General features: G+C 39.1%; 1 protein-coding gene across 11 annotated transcripts in view; it reads right to left on the reverse strand.

Annotated features, from left to right (window-relative positions):
* Abp1 (Actin binding protein 1) overlaps positions 1 to 18,162 on the reverse strand; it is a 216,009-nt gene that overhangs the window by 77,354 nt on the left and 120,493 nt on the right. For 9 of the 11 annotated variants that reach the window (XM_053793014.2, XM_070098813.1, XM_070098812.1 and 6 more), the window contains 4 exons: positions 14,644 to 14,742; positions 13,952 to 14,116; positions 8,404 to 8,604; positions 2,198 to 2,343 (listed from right to left, as the gene is read on the reverse strand). In XM_053793014.2, coding sequence (XP_053648989.2) covers positions 2,198 to 2,343; positions 8,404 to 8,604; positions 13,952 to 14,116; positions 14,644 to 14,742 — 611 coding nt within the window. The remainder of the gene's footprint in view (positions 1 to 2,197; positions 2,344 to 8,403; positions 8,605 to 13,951; positions 14,117 to 14,643; positions 14,743 to 18,162) is intronic. The other 2 variants (XM_070098808.1, XM_070098807.1) reach the window with 1 other exon arrangement.

Raw genomic sequence — 18,162 nt, forward strand, 5'->3', positions numbered from 1 at the left:
AAAGAATAAGGTGATGAGGGTATCAAATGGTTTAGATAAAGAAAAATTGGATATCAAATTGTAGAGGAGGAGTATGGAAGAAATGAATGATTTCAGATATTAGGGAGTTGATGTTTAAGTGGAAGGATGTATGAAGGATGAGGTTAACCATAAAAATGAAGAAAAAAAGGTGAGTGGGGCATTGAGGTATATGTGCAGACAAAAAAAATTATGTATGGAGGCAAAGAAGGGAATGTATGAAAGTACAGTGTTTTTTTTTTTTTTTTTTTTTCTCTCAACAGGTCGGCCGTCTCCCACCGAGGCAGGGTGACCCAAAAAAAAGAAAGAGAATCTCCAAAAAGAAAATACTTTCATCATTCAACACTTTCACCACACTTGCACATTATCACTGTTTTTGCAGAGGTGCTCAGAATACAACAGTTTAGAAGCATACACATATAAAGATACACAACATATCCCCCCAAACTGCCAATATCCCAAACCCCTCCTTTAAAGTGCAGGCATTGTACTTCCCATTTCCAGGACTCAAGTCCGACTATATGAAAATAACCGGTTTCCCTGTATCCCTTCACTAAATATTACCCTGCTCACACTCCAACAGATCGTCAGGTCCCAAGTACCATTCGTCTCCATTCACTCCTATCTAACACGCTCATGCACGCTTGCTGGAAGTCCAAGCCCCTTGCCCACAAAACCTCCTTTACCCCCTCTCTCCAACCCTTTCGAGGACGACCCCTACCCCGCCTTCCTTCCCCTATAGATTTATATGCTTTCCATGTCATTCTACTTTGATCCATTCTCTCTAAATGACCAAACCACCTCAACAACCCCTCTTCTGCCCTCTGACTAATACTTTTATTAACTCCACACCTTTTCCTAATTTCCACACTCCAAATTTTCTGCATAATATTTACTTCACACATTGCCCTTAAACAGGACATCTCCACTGCCTCCAACCGTCTCCTCGCTGCTGCATTTACCACCCAAGCTTCACACCCATATAAGACTGTTGGTACTACTATACTTTCATACATTCCCTTCTTTGCCTCCATAGACAACGTTTTTTGACTCCACATATACCTCAACGCACCACTCACCTTTTTTCCCTCATCTATTCCATGATTAACCTCATCCTTCATAAATCCATCCGGCGACACGTCAACTCCCAAGTATCTGAAAACATTCACTTCTTCCATACTCCTCCTCCCCAATTTGATATCCAATTTTTCTTTATCTAAATCATTTGACACCCTCATCACCTTACTCTTTTCTATGTTCACTTTCAACTTTCTACCTTTACACACATTCCAACACTTATATGGTACCAACACTTATATGGGTGTGAAGCTTGGGTTGTAAATGCTGCAGCGAGTTGGCGGTTGGAGGCGGAGGAGATGTCCTGTCTAAGGGCAATGTGTGGTGTAAACATTATTCAGAGAATTTGGAGTATGGAAATTAGGAGAAGGTGTGGAGTTAAAAGTATTAGTCAAAGGGCTGAAGAGGGCTTGTTGAGGTGGTTTGGTTATTTAGAGAGAATGGATCAAAGTAGAATGACATGGAGAGCGTATAAATCTGTAGGGAAAGGAAGGTGGGGTAGGGGTCGTCCTCAAAAAGGTTGGAGGGAAGGGGTAAAGGGGGTTTTGTGGACGAGGGGCTTGGACTTCCAGCAAGCACGTGTGAGCATGTTAGATAGGAGTGAATGGAGACGAATGGTATTTGGGACCTGATGAGCTGTTGGAGTGTGAGCAGGGTAATATTTAGTGAAGGGATTCAGGGAAACCAGTTATTTTAATGTAGCCAGACTTGAGTACTGGAAATGGGAAGTACAATGCCTGCACTTTAAAGGAGGGGTGTGGCATACTGGCAGTTTGGAGGGACTTCTGAACTGTCGTATCTGAGCGCCTCTGCAAAAACAGTGATTATGTATGAGTGAGGTAAAAGTGTTGAATGATGATGAAAGCATTTTCTTTTTGGGTCACCCAACATGTGTAACATGAGGCATTTGTAAATTAAGAATGTGTTTAACATGGGCAACTTCAGCTATGGACCTGCTGCATCTGCTGTGTTCTATTTTACATGCATTCCCACTTTCATATCAGACAATGGCCAAAAGCAGCACTGTACAACATCTGTCATGCTGCAAAATATATTAACATAAAAAAAAAAGTACTGTAAGTAAGGATTACTTAATAATAACCTTGTTTGACTGTTGACAGGTTTAAATTCTTTTAAACGACGTGGAGGTGGACGGTTCCTATCTGTTGTCTGCTTGTTGTTAGTGATTCCAGATTCAAACATATCTCTTGTAGAATGAGTTCGTCGACCAATGAGGGCTTCTGCTTCCTGAAAAGTTATTATAAAAAAAATCTTAAGCCTTCATTTTAATACTAGTTGTCATTCTGAACATGTGAAATAGGTACTGTGATTTTAACCAACTGATTTTTCTAACAGACTACCTGCATAGTTTTCTCGGAAATAAATACAGTAAACCCTCAATTATGCAGACTAACAGAGCGGGTGTCGGGTAATGTGCTTGTTGCACATAAAGATGAGACTGTTTTGCCATGACCAACTGTAATGATCAATTTTATTAACCAACAGACAGTCTGCTGTTTCTGAATTAATCTATCCAGTTAATTTTGTTCCATATTTCTATTGTGAGTGTAAAACGAAAGCCTGTAATTGTTTTACATGATGGTAGGATTGCTGGTGTCTTTTGTCTCATAAATATGCAAGACCAGAGGTACGTCTTGCTACTTCTACTTACACTTAGGTCACACTACACATACAAGTACATGTTCATTTATACATACTCATCTGAGTTTTCTTTGATTTTATCTTAATAGTTCTTGGTCTTATTACTTTTCTTTTTACATCCATGGGGATGTGGAATAAGAATCTTTCCTCCGTAAGCCATGCATGTTGTAAAAGTCGACTAAAATGCCGGGAACAATGGGCTAGTAACCCCTTTTCCTGTAATAATTACTAAAAAGAATAAGAAGAAAATTGTCAAAGTGGGAAGTCTGAATGTGCATGGATGTTGTGCAAATGATAAGAAAGAGATGATTGTGGATGTTATGAATGAGAAAAGGCTGGATGTCCTGGCTTTAAGTGAAACAAAGCTGAAGGGGGTGGGAGAGTTTCAGTGAAGAGGAATAAACGGGATTAGGTTAGGGGTTTCAAATAAAGTTAGAACTAAAGAAGGAGTAGCAATAATGTTGAAGGATAAGTTATGGCAGGAAAAGAGGGACTATAAATGTATTAATTCAAGGATTATGTGGAGTAAAATAAAGGTTGGATGTGAAAAGTGGGTTATAGTAAGCGTATATGCACCTGGAGAAGAGAGAAATGAAGAGGAGAGAGAGAGATTTTGGGAAATGTTGAGTGAATGCGTGGGGAGTTTTGAACAAAGTGCGAGAGTAATGGTGGTTGGGGATTTCAATGCTAAAGTGGGCAAAAATGTTGTGGAGGGAGTAGTAGGTAAATTTGGGGTGCCAGGGGTAAATGAAAATGGGGAGCCTTTAATTGAGCTATGTGTAGAAAGAGGTTTGGTAATAAGTAATACATATTTTATGAAGAGGATAAATAAATACACAAGGTATGATATAGCACATAATGAAAGTAGTTTGTTAGATTATTTATTGGTGGATAAAAGGTTGATGGGTAGGCTCCAGCATGAACACGTTTATAGAGGGGCAACTGATATATCAGATCATTATTTAGTTGTAGCTACAGTTAGAGTAAGAGGTAGATAGGAAAAAGGTAACAAGCAAGAGGAAGGTGGAAGTTCGGGTGAGATATAAGCAACTATTGACAGAAAGGTAGGCTGGTTCATGTATGAGTTGTGGGGGGGGGGGGGGTGGAAGAGGGTTGGAATAGTTTTAAAAATGCAGTATTAGAATGTGGGGCAGAAGTTTGTGGTTACAGGAAGAAAGAGGAGTGATTGGTGGAATGATGAAGTAAAGGGTGTGATAAAAGAGAAAAAGTTAACTTATGAGAGGTTTTTACAGAGCAGAAGTGTTATAAGAAGAGTAGAGTATATGGAGAGTAAAAGAAAGGTAGAGAGCGTGGTGAGAGAGTGCAAAAGGAGAGCAGATGCTAGAGTGGGAGAGGCACTGTCAAGAAATTTTAATGAAAAGAAAAAATTTTGGAGTGAGCTAAAAAAGTTAAGAAAGCCAAGAGAACGAATGGATTTGTCAGTTAAAACAGAGTAGGGGAGTTAGTAGATGGGGAGATGGAGGTTTTGAGTAGATGGTGAGAATATTTTGAAGAACTTTTAAATGTCGACGAAGAAAGGGAAGCGGTAATTTCATGCACTGGCCAGGGAGGTATACCATCTTTTAGGAGTGAAGAAGAACAGGATGAGAGTGTGGGGGAGGTGCGTGAGGCATTACGTAGAATGAAAGGGGGTAAAGCAGCTGGAACTGACGGGATCATTACAGAAATGTTAAAAGCAGGGGGGGGGGGGTATAGTGTTGGAGTGGGTGGTATTTTTGTTTAATAAATGTATGAAAGAGAGGGAGGTACTTAGGAATTGGCAAAGAGCATGTATAGTCCCTTTATATAAAGGGAAGGGGGACAAAAGAGATGGTAAAAATTATAGAGGAATAAGTTTACTGAGTATACCAGGAAAAGTGTACAGTAGGGTTATAATTGAAAGAATTAGAGATAAGACAGAATGTAGGATTGCGGATGAGCAAGGAGGTTTCAGAGTGGGTAGGGGATGTTCAGATCAAGTGTTTACATTGAAGCATATATGTGAACATTATTTAGATAAAGGCAGGGAAGTTTTTATTGCATTTATGGATTTAGAAAAGGCATATGATAGTGGATAGGGGAGCAATGTGGCAGATGCTGCAAGTATATGGAATAGGTGGTAAGTTAATATATGCTGTAACGAGTTTTTATGAGGATAGTGAGGCTCAGGTTAGGGTGTGTAGAAGAGAGGGAGACTACTTCCCAGTAAAAGTAGGTCTTAGACAGGGATGTGTAATGTCACCATGGTTGTTTAATATATTTATAGATTGGGTTGTAAAACAAGTAAATGCTAGGGGTGTTTGGGAGAGGGGTGGGATTAAATTATGGGGAATCAAATATAAAATGGGAATTGACACAGTTGCTTTTTGCTGATGATACTGTGCTTATGGGAGATTCTAAAGAAAAATTGCTAAGATTAGTTGATGAGTTTGGGAGTGTGTGTAAAGGTAGAAAGCTGAAAGTGAACATAGAAAAGAGTAAGGTGATGAGGGTATCAAATGATTTAGATAAAGAAAAATTGGATATCAAATTGGGGAGGAGGAGTATGGAAGAAGTGAATGTTTTCAGATACGTGCTTGGGAGTTGACATGTCGGCGGATGGATTTACGAAGGATGAGGTTAATCATAGAACTGACAAGGAAAAAAAGGTGAGTGGTGCATTGAGGTATATGTGGAGACAAAAAAATGTTATCTATGGAGGCAAAGAAGGGAATGTATGAAAGTATAGTAGTACCAACACTCTTATATGGGTGTGAAGCTTGGGTTGTGAATGCAGCAGCGAGGAGGCAGTTGGAGGCAGTGGAGATGTCCTGTCTAAAGGCAATGTGTGGTGTAAATATTATGCAGAAAATTTGGATTGTGGAAATTAGGAAAAGGTGTGGAGTTAATAAAAGTATTAGTCAGAGGGCAGAAGAGGGGTTGTTGAGGTGGTTTGGTCATTTAGAGAGAATGGATCAAAGTAGAATGACATGGAGAGCATTTAAATCTGTAGGGGTCGTCCTCGAAAAGGTTGGAAGGAAGGGATAAACGAGGTTTTGTGGGCGAGGGGCTTGGACTTCCAGCAGGCGTGCATGAGCATGTTCGATAGTGAATGGAGACGGATGGTATTTGGGACCTGACAATGTGTTGGAGTGTGAGCAAGGTAATGTTTAGTGAAGGGATTCAGGGAAACCGGTTATTTTGATATAGCCAGACTTGAGTCCTGGAAATGGGAAGTACAATGCCTGCACTCTAAAGGAGGGGTTTCAGGACATTAGTAGTTTGGAGGGATATGTTGTGCATCTTTTTACTATGCTTCTAAACTGTTGTGTTCTGAGCACCTCTGCAAAGACAGTGATTATGTGTGAGTGAGGTGAAAGTTGTTGAATGATGATGAAAGTATTTTCTTTTTGGGGATTTTCTTTCTTTTTTGGGTCACCCTACCTTGGTGGGAGATGGCCGACTTGTTAAAAAAAAAAAAAAAATTCTATTGGTCCTAGGTAATTGGTTGGAAGACAGCAACCACCCAGGGAGGTACTACTGTCCTGCCAAGTGAGTGTGAAATGGATACCTGTAATTGTTTCACAAAATGGTAGGATTGCTGGTGTCTTTTTTCTGTCTCATAAACACTCGAGATAACAGGTACATCTTGCTACTTCTACCTAAGATTATGCGAATCAAGTGCCTTTAGTGATGACATTCAGTAATGATCAAGAAGTCAAGCTCAATGTCACAATGTACCATTAGGATGGCAAACAATTCAGTGTAATTCTTATGCCTAACTCAAGTTGGATGCTATAATTTTCACCCAGCGAGGTGACAAGATGTAACCCTGCCAGTAGACTCCTGTTGCGATCCACCAGTATGAGAAAATCCAATCATCTACTCTAATTGCATCTATCTCAGCAACTCTAGCAGTACAGTGCTAGTGATCAGTCAGCATGATTATACTTGAAATGTTGTACGTTAAGTTATCACAGTAATTACATGTTTTGTACATTTAGGAGCAAGGAGATAGTAACCCCTTTGTCTGTATAAATTACTGAATGTAAAAAAAACTTTTTTCTTTTTAGGTCACCCTGTCTCAGTGGGACATGGCTGGTTCGTTAAAAAAGAAAATTGTACAGTTAGTGACAGTACTTTTTTTTTAACCCTTTGATTGTCACAAGCCCATTTCTGAAATTGTCATTCTATGTTGCAAAATTTTTGGAAAAAAAAAAAATTTCTTATGAAATGATAAAAAATCTTTTCCCAGTGGTAGTGACACCAAAAGTACGAAACTTGATCAAAAACTTATGGAATTACGCTCCCACGAAGTTAGTGATCTCGGCAATATATAAGCATCAGTGATTTTGTCGACTTTGAACCCTATTTTCGGCCAATTCCATTGTTCCAGTCGATCAAACTCATAGCTATTTCTTTAGAACTCCATTTTTTCTATCAACTGAGTACAAGAAACTGCCCATTTACCAATTTCAACTACCCAATAAAGTGGTCAGAAATTGGCAATTTGGCCAATTTCACGCAAATTAAAAAGATGCCAATTGTGTCCAGAATAAACAATGCAGACATTCCTGGCACTAAAATAACATATCCTCTGTTCATTAGTCACATCTCTAGGCCCCTCTTATATTACTATTGCTTTCTATTTTGATATTTTATTCTTACAAAAAATACAAAACTTACTGTTATGCAGACTCCTGCATAATTGTAAAAATGGTATAAATAATATTAGTGCACTAGTGAAAGAATATTCGACTCCCCATTTGACGTGTATTGGACGTGTGGTGTGATTTGCTCACTCTTGAACATTGGTAAAAATCGAACATTTCTACTACTTTGAGCTCAATTTCAAGGTCGTCTTCGAGAAACTAATCAAAATCATCTCTATTTCTGTAATATGTTTTCCATTCTATCAAATGAGACCAAGAAAACGAGAATGCAACAATAAATACTACATGAAAATACACCTCAAAGTCGGTGTTTTAATCCAAAAGCACGGTCGGAGTTTTTTTTTTTCTCATTATGCACTACATGCTGCAGGATTTTTTTTTATACAGTGCACACTGACCACACAGACCCATTCTCTCACATGTGGGCCTACTAGCTTTCTCCTGCTTGATTTGAAGTTGCTAGAATTATTGAATACATATACATCCGAAACACTGGCTCGCAAGACGTATATATATACGGCTGAAACAGTCAAAGGGTTAATAATATGCAATGTCAAGTCAACATCAACCTTGACACACTCCAGCCATATGAAGTCTAAATACTGACCATCAAAAATACTAAATGCCTTTCAGAATTTATTCTCTTGTTTATAATTACTGGAATATCTAACCTCCTTGATTACCCAAAATACTCCTGTGAAGAAACCCTGATTTATGAAAAACGAACAATGTAAGCGTGTATAAAGTACATTTTTAAAAGATTGTAACTGACTGAAAACATGCTCAGTACACTTAATTAGAATAAATTAACTAATAAGACAGTCACATTTACTATGCCAAGGTACAGGACCTGGAAACACTAACTACGTATATCCAAAACTTTCATTCTGTTAACTCTCATTCACAAACCAGGTGCCCAATCCATAATAACTTGTATTTTATATAAAAGTTATTTGGATTAAAGCGGCTAACAGTAGCATAATGAAATACCAACCTTTTTGCGTTCTAGTCTCATGATCTCAGCTCGCTTTGCTCGCTCTGCTTCTTCATGGTGTTGACTCTCCAACTCCTGCTGCCACTTCTGGTCTCGGTGAGCAGCAAGATGATGATCGGCATTTTGTTCAGCTTTGCGCTCGGCCAAAATGCGCGCATTTCTCTCTCTGGTTAATTGTTCACGATGCTGAGCATCAGTCAACTGAAAAATTAAATAGAATCAAACTAATAAATAAAAATATAAGGAAGGTAAAACGAAAGCCTGTAATTGTTTTACATGATGGTAGGATTGCTGGTGTCCATTTTTCTGTCTCATAAACATGCACTACACATACATGTACAAGCATATACAGGTCCCCCTCAACATTCACGTTTTCAACTTTCACAGGCTTCACACATTCGTGAATTCCCAACCGCCAAATTCCCAGCCACCAAATTCCCAACCGCCAAATCATATTTAAGTTTCCCGCCACCTGCGAGTCCCTACTACCCTCCCTCCGACCCCTACAACTGGCAGCCAGCCCTCCCACCACTGTATGGTGAGTGTTTTGTTTGTTCATAATTTGCTATTAAACTACAGTATAAATAATGTAAACCCATTCATGACTGCATATTGGAATGGCTATTAGGAAAGGTATTAGACGGTGATATCATGTGTTTACTCTTGAACGCTGCAAAGAATTAAACATTTCTGCTACAGCTAATAATAACAATAGTAATAATAATAATAATAATAATAATAATAATAATAATAATAAATATGATATAATTGAAGAAGGAAATTGTACAAAAATACGAGGGAGTGGTTGACACATCTTCAGTGTGACTTTGTTTATGCTGGAGTGAACATTAGTCTCCCTGCTCTTCCAAACATTTCACAATAATTCATTGTGTTTGGTGCTTGTAGATTGAGTGTGACTGGAGTGGTAGAGGCAGTGATTGAGGCAATGGTATTTAATAACATACAGGTTAATAATAATATGTACTATTATTATTTATAACATATATGTTATTAAATACATATATGTTAATAATAATACATGTTATTAATAATAACATGTACTATTATTATTTATAACATATATGTTATTAAATACCACTGCCTCAACCGCTGAATTATTGTGAAATGTTTGGAAGAGCAGGGAGACTAATGTTCACTCCAGCATAAACAAAGTCACACTGACGATGTGTCAACCACTCCCTCGTATTTTTGTACAATTTCCTTCTTCAATTATATCGTATTTATTATTATTATTACTATTGTTATTATTAGCAATAGCAGAAATGTTCGATTCTTTGCTGTGTTCAAGAGTAAACACATGATGTCACCATCTAATACCTTTCCTAATAGCCATTCCAATATGCAGTCATGAATGGGTTTACATTATTTATTCTGTAGTTTAATAGCAAATAATGAACAAACAAAACACTCACCACACTGAGTGGTGGGAGGGCTGGCTGCCAGTTGCGGGGGTCGGAGGGAGGGTAGTAGGGACTCGCAGTGGTGGAGTCTGTGGTATTTAATAACATACATGTTATTAAATAACATACGTTATTAAAGCATAACATGTATATATTTAGTACAATTTACGACGTTTTCATGTACTGTATTTTATGATTATTCATGGTTCAACAAGTTAAGGAAGCAGTATTGTAATATATTTCCCTACAATATATTGGGGCACCAAACATTCACGGTTTTTCAACATTTGCGAGGCTCTTGATCCCCTAACCTTCGCGAATGTTGAGGGAGACCTGTATATATATATACACACCCCTCTGGGTTTTCTTCTATTTTCTTTCTAGTTATTGTTCTTGTTTATTTCCTCTTATCTCCATGGGGAAGTGGAACAGAACTCTTTCTCCCTAAGTCATGTGTGTTGCAAGAGGCGACTAAAATGCCGGGAGCAAGGGCTAGTAACCCCTTCTCCTGTATAAATTACTAAATTTAAAAAGATAAACTTTTGTTTTTCTTTTTGGGCCACCCTGCCTCAGTGGGATGCAGCCGGTTTGTTGAAAGAAAGAAAGAAAGAAGAATAAGGAAGGTAAATTAACCAGTACAGTGCAAAAAAATAGTACTGTACATGTTTTGCATTTTCTTAATCTAACCCTGCAAGCTGTAAGTTGCTTGGTAGTTTCTTAATGCATACAGTTTCCTTGTGAGGTAGTGACATGATTAACCTTTTAACCATGGGAGGTCATGCATTCTTAACATACCCATATACATATACAAACATACACACACACAAACATACACACATTCAAACATACATACATACACACATACACATACACACACACAGGAAGGATGATGGGGAGTTTACAAGAAACGACCAAGAGGTATGTTAGGAATTCAACATGAGATTTAAAGAAGTATTTACATTGGAAACAGGTAGGACTCCAGGAAATCAGAACAGGGAGATACACCAACAAGTGCTGGATGAGGTACACATAACCGAGGAGGAGATGAAGAAGCTGCTATGTTAACTTGATACCTCAAAGGAGGTGGGACCAGACAACATCTCTCCGTGTGTCCTTAGAGAGGGAGCAGAGATGCTGTGTGTGTGACTAACAAAGATCTTCAACACATCCAGTGAAACTGGGCAACTACCTGAGGTATGGAAGATAGCAAATGTCTCAATTTTTAAAAAAGGAGACAGACACGAGGTGTTAGATTACAGATGTGTGTCACTAATGTGTATAGTATACAAAGTCATGGAGAAGAACATCAGAAGAGTGGTGGAGCACCTGGAAAGAAACAAGCATATAATCAACAACCAGCACGGTTTCAGGGAAGGAAAATCTTGTGTCACAAACCTACTGGAGTTTTATGACAAGGTGACAAGTAAGACGAGAGAGAGAGAGGGGTGGATAGATTGCATTTTCTTGGACTGCAAGAAGGCCTTCGACACAGTTCCTCACAAGAGGTTACTGCAAAAAGCTAGAGGATCAGGCACACATAACAGGAAAGGCACTGCAATGGATCAGAGAATACCTGATAGGGAGGCAACAACGAGTCGTGGTATGTGACAAGGTGTCAGTGGGCGCCTCTGACAAGCAGGGTTCCACAGGGATAGTCCTAGGACCTGTGCTGTTTTTGGAATATGTGAATGACATAATGGAAGGGATAGTCTCAGAAGTGTCCCTGTTTGCAGATGATGTGAAGTTAATGAGGAGAATTAAATCGGTCGAGGATCAGGCAGGTCTACAGAGAGACCTAGACAGGCTACAAGCCTGGTCCAGCAACTGGCTCCTTGAATTTAACCCTGCCAAATGCAGTCATGAAGATCAGGAAAGGACAAAGAAGACTGCAGACACAGTATAGTCTAGGTAGCCAAAGATGGCAAACCACACTCAAGAAAAAAGATCTTGGGATGAGTATAATACCAAGCACATCTCCTGAGATGCACATCAATCAGATAACTGCTGCAGCGTATGGGCGTCTGGCAAACCTAAGGATAGCATTCCGATACCTCAGTAAGGAATCGTTCAAGACTCTGTATACCATATACGTCAGGCCCATACTGGAGTATGCAGCACCAGTTTGGAATCTACACCTGGTCAAGCATGTCAAGAAATTAGAGAAAGTGCAAAGGTTTGCAACAAGACTAGTCCCAGAGCTAGGGAGACTGTCCTACGAAGAAAGGTTATGGGAAATTGGCCTGATGACACTGGAGGACAGGAGGGTCAGGGGAGACATGATAATGACATATAAAATACTGCGTGGAATAGACAAGGTGGACAAAGACAGGATGTTCCAGAGATGGGACACAGAAACAAGGAATCATAATTGCAAGTTGAAGACTCAGATGAGTCAAAGGGATGTTAGGAAGTATTCTTCAGTCATAGTTGTCAGACAGTGGAATAGCTTAGAAAGTGATGTAGTGGAGGCAGGAACCATACATAGTTTTAAGATGAGGTTTGATAAAGTTCATGGAGCAGGGAGAGAGAGGGCCTAGTAGCAATCAGTGAAGAGGCGGGGCCAGGAGCTATGAATCGACCCCTGCAACCACAAATAGACGAGTACAAATAGGTGAGTATACACACACACACACACACACACACACACACACACACACACACACACACACACACACACACACACACACGCACACGCACACGCACATAAAGTAAAATAAATAAAATAAAATAAAAAACTTCATTTCCCTGTGAAACAAGTACATACTTACGTCAGTCTACACATGGTGCTGAGCCAGTGTTACCCATGATGCACCACATGAATCTGCATAGGCCTACACTTTTTCCTAGGAATAATGTGGTAGAGAATCCAAACAGTCAAGCCAAGGCCTAAAATGGCTGCACAGTGAACCTTAACACACACAAATTACATACCTGCACATCACACACATTTGGTCCCTTTAGTATATGTACATTACATACAGTTAAAGGGTTAAAATTAAACTCTAAGCATGTACATCCCCTCATCCTACCTCTCTACTAGTTCCTCACTATATCCCATCTATTCACCAGACTATGAACACTGAAAGTACCATAGTGCAGTAACGACTGCAATAGTGAAAAAAGCTACATTTCTTATATTATTGTCACACAAAAGCTTGTGCATACCACACACTAAGTTTTAACACTCAACTTTGTTGCTGTGCTTTCTCTACCATAAGAACATACTGAAAGAACTTAATACATACTGAAGCAATCTGACATTAATTAATGCATGAGAACAACCACAAGGAATATTTCCTTCACTCAAAATTCTATTGACAAGTTTTTTTTTGTTTTTTTCAACAAATTGACCGTATTCCCGTATTCCACTGAGGCAGGGTAACCTAAAAAGAAAAACCAAAGTTTTTCTTTTTAAATTTAGAAATTTACACAGGAGAAGGAGTTACTAGCCCCTTGCTCCCAGCATTTTAGTCGCCTCTTATGACATGCATGGCTTATGGAGGAAGAATTCCATCCCATTTACCTATGGAGATTAAAGGAAATAAGGAATAATAAGAGCTAGTAAGAAAATAAAAGAAAACCCAGATGGGTATGTACATATATGCTGGTACATGCATATGTAGTGTGACCTAAGTGAATGTAAAAGTAGCAAGATGTACCTGATATCCCATTTGTTTGAGACAGGAAAAAAAAAAAAAAGACACCAGCAATCCTACCATCATGTAAAACAATTACAGGTTTCCATTTCATACTCGCTTGGCAGGACGGCAGTACCTCCCTGGGTGGTTGCTGTCTACCAACCTAATACCTAGGTGACAAATCTCTTGTATTTCTGTAAAAAGTTTGTGAGAATGCTACACAATACAGTGGACCCCCGCAAAACGATCAGCTCCCAACTCGACCAATTATGTAAGTGTATTTTTGTAAGTGCTTTTGTAGGTGTATTTTTGGGGGTCTGAAACGGACTAATCTAATTCACAATATCTCTTATGGGAACAAATTCGGTCTATAACGGCACCCAAACAGACTTCTGGATTCAAATAATATCGTTATGCGGGGGTCCACTGTATTTACAGGGATGATGTCAAGAATCAATATTGTATATAAAGCTTCTAGCTCAGAGTTACCTCTCTCTGTTTACGTTCTCTTTCCAGCTTTTTAATTTCTTCTTCCTTGCGGAGTTGTTCTTCAGTTTTCCTCCTCCTCTCCTCTGCCTCTTGCTCCTCCCAAAACTTATTCCGAGACTTTGAGTCTATCTCGGCTAAGGGATTTGTGCGCTTGTAATTAGTGCCCTGTAAATTAGGTAAAATTGTAAGTTGCTAATTTAGAATAATCTTGGGGTGATGTTAAAATCAAAATGACATGAGTAAATGTTATTAACAATTTGCAATTTTTTTCCTTTAACTTATACTGTACTTCATACAAAGACTTAAAAAAATGATGATTCAAGAAATTTTCACTTACGTTTAAGTCTATATTACAAAGGAGATAATATATGACCCCCCAAAAAAATTAACAGAAATTTTTGTAAATAAAGTTTATTTATTAGCTAGAAATAGTAGTACTGTATTATACATATCAAAAGAGGAGTAAAAAACTAAATCAAAGCATAAATTAACAACTGACGTAATTCACAGTTAGCAAATATTAGTAAAAAGAGTTAGATATATTGTACAAAACTAATACTCCAGATCTGAGGTGGAAAACAAAACAGAAAAACAAGCTACAGTATAATTTATTCTCAAGTGTTGATAGTGAGAAGAAAAAATCGCAGTTGGAAAGTAACCAAGAGAATAAGGGGATTATGGGTAAAACTTACCAAATCAGGTTTCATTTTGTGTTTAGGCTTTATAGAGGGGAAAATTTGGGAGCCATCACCATAGGCTACAGCAGGACCATTAGCACCACTAGGCATCAGCTATAACACAAACAGCAAGCTTAGAGACTCACGGTACCATTGACATACATCAACGTGGGTGTAGCATGATATGGCAAGAAGGGAGTTGTGGTAGGACAGGATAGGACAGGAACTGGTAGGACTGTTATATTCCAAGGGAAGTGATAAACCAGGAGCAGCCGTACAGTGCCTGAGAATGAGAGGTAACCAGGCTGGATCCAAGGAAGCGTAGCTCCAATTCCTTTAATCAGGAATTCTTTACCAGCAGCATGGCACCCCTCTTTCCCCAGGGGAGGAACTGGTAGATGTTAGACCAGGATAATATTAAAAAGGTCATATTATAGGATAGAGGAGCAGGTCAGGTACGTGACAGTGCCACCACACTGCAGTAGTTGAAGGTAGTGAGTGTGACTGCTAGTACTGGCAACCTAGAACACAAACACAGGGAGTAGTTTTCGTGTGTGTGTGTGTGTGTGTGTGTGTGTGTGTGTGTGTGTTTGTTTGTTTGTTTTGTAATAACCTAATTTTACTCACCTAATTGTGGTTGCAGGGGTCGAGACTCAACTCCAGACCCCACCTCTTCACTGGTCGCTACTAGGCCCTTTCTCTTCCTGCTCCACGAGATTTATCATACCTCGTCTAAAAACTATGTACGGTTCCTGCCTCCACTACATCACTTGCCAGATAACTCTATAACTGAAGAAATGCTTCCTAACATCCCTTTGACTCATCTGAGTCTTCAACTTTCAAATGTGACCCTTTGTTTCTGTGTCCCCTCTCTGGAACATCTTGTCTCTGTCCATCTTATTTATTCCTCGCAGTATTTTGTATGCTGTTATCATGTCTCCCCTAACCCTCCTGTCCTCCGGTGTCGTAAAACTGATTTCCCTTAACCTTACTTTGTAGGGCATTCCCCTTAGCTCTGGAACTAGCCTTATTGCAAACCTTTGCACTTTCTCTAATTTCTTGACGTGCTTGACCAGGTGTGGGTTCCAAGCTGGTGCTGCATACTCCAGTATGGGCCTGACATACATGGTGTACAGAGTCTTGAACAATTCCTTACTGAGGTACTGGAACACTATTCTCAGGTTTGCCAGGCACTCATATGCTGCAGCAGTTATCTGGTTGATGTGCACTTCTGGACATGAGTTTGGTATTATACTCACCCTAAGATCTTTCTCCTTGATTGAGGTTTGCAGTCTTTGGCTGCTTAGCCTACACTCTGTCTGTGGTCTTCTTTGCCCTTGCCTGATCTTCATGACTTTGCATCTGGCGGGGTCAAATTTGAGGAGCCAGCTGCTGGACCACATGTCCAGCCTGTCCAAGTCTCTTTGTAGTCCTGCCTGATCCTCATCTGATTTAATTCTCCTCATTAACTTCACATTATCTGCAAACAGGGACACTTCTGAGTCTATCCCTTCTATCATGTCATTCACATATACCAAAAATAGCACTGATCCTAGGACCCCTGTGGGACCCCTCTTGTCACAGGCGAGTGTGTGTGTGTGTGTTTTGTGTGTGTGTGTGTGTGTGTGTTTTGTGTGTGTGTGTTTTGTGTGTGTGTGTTTTGTGTGTGTGTGTTTTGTGTGTGTGTGTTTTGTGTGTGTGTGTTTTGTGTGTGTGTGTTTTGTGTGTGTGTGTTTTGTGTGTGTGTGTTTTGTGTGTGTGTGTTTTGTGTGTGTGTGTTTTGTGTGTGTGTGTGTTTTGTGTGTGTGTGTGTGTTTTGTGTGTGTGTGTGTTTTGTGTGTGTGTGTGTTTTGTGTGTGTGTGTGTGTTTTGTATGTGTGTGTGTTTTGTATGTGTTGTATGTGTGTGTGTTTTGTGTGTGCATGTGTGTGTGTGTGTTGTTTGGTTTGTGTGTTTTGTATTGTGTGAGAACGTGTGTGTGTGTGTGTTTGCATGTGCACAAGCATGTATGTACACATGCACACGTGCATACGTGCGCGCGCGCACACACACACGAGCATAATCAGTAGATAAGGGCACCTTAGTTAGCATGGTTATAATTTTTCATACAAGACACAGCCACCTTAAGAATCCATTGCCATATTATGTTCAAATAATGAAAAATATTTACCCTGCCTCGGTGGGAGACGGCCGACTTGTTGAAAAAAAAAAAAAAAATTTACACAAATCTTATTCTAAATAAAAGATGTCTACACAATTTTGAACAAGCATACTGGACACTTGTATACAAGCTTGATAAACATTTTTGCACATAGTTACTGGACATTTTCACAAATGCCCAATGTATTTTTTTACAAATGTCCTGTAAACATTTAACATACTACAGTTCACTTCACTCCTTTAACTTTCTATTCTCACATGATCTATTGCTCCACTGCCTTCATTTTTTAATGATTATAAACAAAATTTCCTAAGATCACTGTTGATGGAAACTCAAGATGTGTCAGTGTTTATGGTAGTTATCAAGGAACATGCAAAAATATATTACATCAAGCATGAATGTTAACAGTGATCCAGACGAGGTGTAACATGGTGCAAATGATCCATACTAGTCAGAAAGAATGAGTCTCAGGACAGTGGTCCAGTGATCCAGACCAGGTGTAACATGGTACAATTGACCTATACTGGAGAGGATAATTCTTGGGACAGTGGTCTAGTGATCCATACTAGGTGTAACATGGTACAATTGATCCATACTGGTCAGAGAGGATGGTTCTCAGGACAGTGGTCCAGTAATCCAGACCAGGTGTAACATGGTACAATTGACCTATACTGGAGAGGATAATTCTTGGGACAGTGGTCTAGTGATCCATACTAGGTGTAACATGGTACAATTGATCCATACTGGTCAGAGAGGATAATTTTCAGAGCAGTCATCCAGAATGTTTTTTGAAACTTCCATTACACTGAAATTATAATGGCACTTTAAACTGTTTCATAAAACTTCAAGAAAGTAAGTAATATAATTTCTGGCATATATTAATACAAAAAATAGCAATGGATTCTTACTGTGGTCCCATATAAGCATCTTCAATTCATAGTTAGCCCACAAAAAATAAACAGGCACTTTCAATATTATTTTAGTAAAAACTTGTTGGTAACTTGCATTACACTTTTGAAGAATGAGAATATTTCTGTGTATGGTCTTCAGGAAACACCAGGAACACACTCAGGCCACAGTCACACTTTCTTCTTATAATAAATATCCCAGTTGAACTACCTCACTTTTTAGCTCAGTATGCCTCCCTTTGCTCCTGTTTTTTATCTATTCCCACTCTCTGAGCCACAACTAATAAAGCAGCTGGAGATCATGGTAAAATGACATGGATATGTGGTGGTAAATAGTTTTTCATATAGTGCTGTGTATTTGGGTTCTGATGACCTACAAGGAACTTTACCATCACTACCCAAAATCACAAAAGAAGCAATGGTATGTAGAGGCAAGGAATACAAGTGTCCTGACACACAGACAGG

Source organism: Cherax quadricarinatus, chromosome 64 (genome assembly GCF_038502225.1).
Source record: "Cherax quadricarinatus isolate ZL_2023a chromosome 64, ASM3850222v1, whole genome shotgun sequence".
NCBI classification, from domain to species: domain Eukaryota; kingdom Metazoa; phylum Arthropoda; class Malacostraca; order Decapoda; family Parastacidae; genus Cherax; species Cherax quadricarinatus.